The sequence below is a fragment of the Aplysia californica genome, unplaced genomic scaffold, assembly GCF_000002075.1.
Source record: "Aplysia californica isolate F4 #8 unplaced genomic scaffold, AplCal3.0 scaffold00073, whole genome shotgun sequence".
In the NCBI taxonomy this organism is placed as follows: domain Eukaryota; kingdom Metazoa; phylum Mollusca; class Gastropoda; order Aplysiida; family Aplysiidae; genus Aplysia; species Aplysia californica.
The window spans coordinates 1598602-1601625 of NW_004797343.1; the positions used below are offsets into that span (position 1 = coordinate 1598602).

A 3024-nucleotide genomic window follows, 5' to 3' on the forward strand; every position below is an offset into this window, starting at 1 on the left:
TGTGTGTGTGTGTGTGTGTGTGCGTGCGTGTTTGTTTGTGTGTTATTGTTGTTGTTGTTGTTGATGATGATGATGATGTTGTTGTTGTTTGTTGTTGTTTTTGTGGGTTCTGATTGTTTTGTTTTGTTTTGTTTTCGTAATGATAACTTTTTATTGTTAAATCTAAACACCAAGATTTATACGTCATCACCTATCAACCTACATACTTTTTTTTAAAAGAACTATCCCTATAATATTGTTATCATTTCTCGTTGACCTCCCTGGACTAGAACAAGTGTTTATACTTAATTAATTACTTTATCATCTGCATGAGAGTCTGCCTCCTTGCCGCCTAGTGTCAACGCTCGTATGTTTGTTTCGCTATCAAGAAACCGCTTTGGCAATTCTCTGTTTTCTCGACTTGCTTCTTGTTTTTGTTTTCGCTTGTTATCTTTGAATCTATCTGATTAGAAACCAATGTATCCGAGACTGAATTGAAGGTTGTGGGTATCTCTCCGAGCGCCTTTAAGAATTTGAAATAAGATCAACAAAATTATCTAGGAATATGGAGTAAGTTATTACTGAAATTTTTCCCACTACTTCAAGCGGTTCAGAGTTTTGCTTAAGTTTTTGTCCGAGAAAATCCACGCAGCAAGATATATGAACAGCTAAGACCTACACCATTGCAGATATTACAAAATATTTAGAATGTGGAAACATTTGCCACACCGTTCAGAAAATTGAGCTACAAAAATATAAAGTATAGAAAAAAGCCAAGATGCCAGAATAAGATACCAATAACCTTTTGTAAGAAAATGAAACAGAAATAAGTCGATGATAATGTAATACGGTAATAGTATATTATTATGTTTTCTTTCGATTTGAGTGGGAAGGACAAAGCTGAAGCCGAGAAATGCGACTGGCATAATATCCAATAGTTGAAAGAAAAGAAAATGACTTGAACATAATGTAATGGAAGGAAGAGGGTGTGCACACAATCCGATTGGTCTGATACTAAAAGCCGAGCCGTGACGTCATTACCATTGAAGTTCATCAAGAAGTGCATGAGATTGACCCTCAGCTGTTCTTAATGGGACTTCAAGGCTGGGTATAGTCATCGCTACAGCCAAATATCAACGGACCTTTGTCACACTATGGGGATACCCTCTCAGAGAAGCAAAACAGTTCAGCGAGGGCGAAATAAACAAAAGCAGCTTTGAGAAGCTAATGATTAACTCTTTGTGTGCCGTGGGCTGATGTGTCATGACCAGAGGCTTGACAAATCCAATGTGCCATGGCCATAGGCTGACCAGTCGTGGCACATGAAGAGTTAATACTTGATAGAGAAGTAGAGAAAAACATGCACAAAGAGACAGATAGATGAAGGTGTGTTACATGTAAAGGGGGCAGTAGCACAGGAAGATCGGAGAGAAAGAAAGAAAGAGAGAGAGAGAGAGAGAGAGAGAGAGAGAGAGAGAGAGAGAGTATTGAGGATACAAAGAGGTGCGGAGGACATAAGAGAGTTAAATATGAGCATCGAAAGAAAGAAGGAATGGGCAGGCGCAAGATTTGTGAGAAGGAAAGATAGGGCTTAAAAGTTATGTGAAAACATGATGGAAGGATAATAAAACAAAAGAAAAGAAAAAAAAATTGATAACATGATAGAACCAAAAGAAAAAAGAGTAAGAGGGGAAATGTGAAATGAAAAAATAATAAGAAAAGAATGCAAAGATCAGGCAAAATACTCACCCTGGGCTCTGATGAGCACCAGGCAGGCCAGCACGAATACGAGTGTCTCCTTCCACATGGTTCCTGTGACAATTGCGACCCTAGCTGATTAAGCAAAGGGACTTCAGACTGTCATCAAAGGATGAAACAACGTGGACGAATAGTCCTAACAGTCAACAGACTGTACTGGAAGGGATGCTAAATAACGCTTCTAAATCTCAGTATATCGCGTGTGGCAAGGCAGTCAGACGAATCTGCTGCCGACGGCCTAGACTTGGAACGTTCTGCCTATTTTATATGGCACCCTTCTCGCTTCAGCCAATGGGAGGGCTCGTTACAAAACGCTTCGGCTCTCGGGGAGGTACGAGACTTTGAGTGGCAGGTTACTCCGCTCGATGCAGAAAATTGCTGGAATAAACAGAAAATTATGCGAGCGCTGTGAGATGCTGTCTGGTGAATGCGAAAAAGAAGGAGAAAAGAAAGAAAAACGCGGTCTGCCGAGGGAGAAAAGGAAAAAAAACAAAACAAAAAACTCTGAGGGAAGCGTTAAGTGGAGAGGTTTGGGAAGAGTACGTGGATTGCTTACGGTCTGAGGGTAGGGGAGGGGGGGTGGGAGGTAGTGGGTGATGGGGATGGGAGGCTTGGTGGGGTAGGGGTGGTGGTTTTGTTTTGGGTCTGCTTGTTGGGTGAGCTTTTTCAGGGCCAGAGGTCTGGGGGGTTGGGTGAGGAACAGTGTGAGTTAGGAGAAAGCTTTCTTTTTCTAAGCACTAGATGAGTGTGATAAGAATGGAGGATGGGGAACAGAGGCGATGACCTTTTTGTACGGCCTGCATGAGTTAATAGAAGAAAAGGATAGCCGGATATTAATATTATGATGAATATAGCGGGAAACGAAACGGGAGAGCCCTAAAGGGAGGGCAAATGAGGAAACACGGTACTCTGTCAATCACTGGGGAACTATCCAGTTGGTGTTTAGTGATTGTTGTTGTTGTTGTTGTTGTTGTTGTTGTTGTTGTTGTTGCTGATGTTGTTGTTGTTTTTGCTGTTTTGTTGTTGTTTTTGTTGTTGCTGTTGCTGCTGTTGTTGCTGTTTTTGCTGTTTTGTTGTTGTTGTTGTTGTTGTTGTTGTTGTTTTTGTTGTTGTAGTTGGCTCTTGGTGAGGCCCGTAAAGACCAATGATATTATGATTATTGTTCTCAGTCATGGAAAGAAAAGAAAAAAAAGAGAGAAAGAAAAGGCTACGGTTTGATGAACTTTTGATCTGGGCTTGTTGCTGTTCTTTTTTTCGGGGGGGGGAGGGAAGGGTTCAAAAAAAGGT

General features: G+C 41.0%; 1 protein-coding gene across 1 annotated transcript in view; it reads right to left on the minus strand.

Annotated features, from left to right (window-relative positions):
* Window positions 1-1968, minus strand: part of LOC101847807 (collagen alpha-1(I) chain) — a gene marked incomplete in the record, with an annotated part of 33546 nt that extends 31578 nt beyond the window's left edge. The window contains 1 exon segment of the mRNA XM_013080055.2: window positions 1729-1968. Within this exon segment, the coding sequence (XP_012935509.1) occupies window positions 1729-1786 (58 nt within the window).
* Between the last annotated feature and the right edge of the window lie 1056 nt (window positions 1969-3024).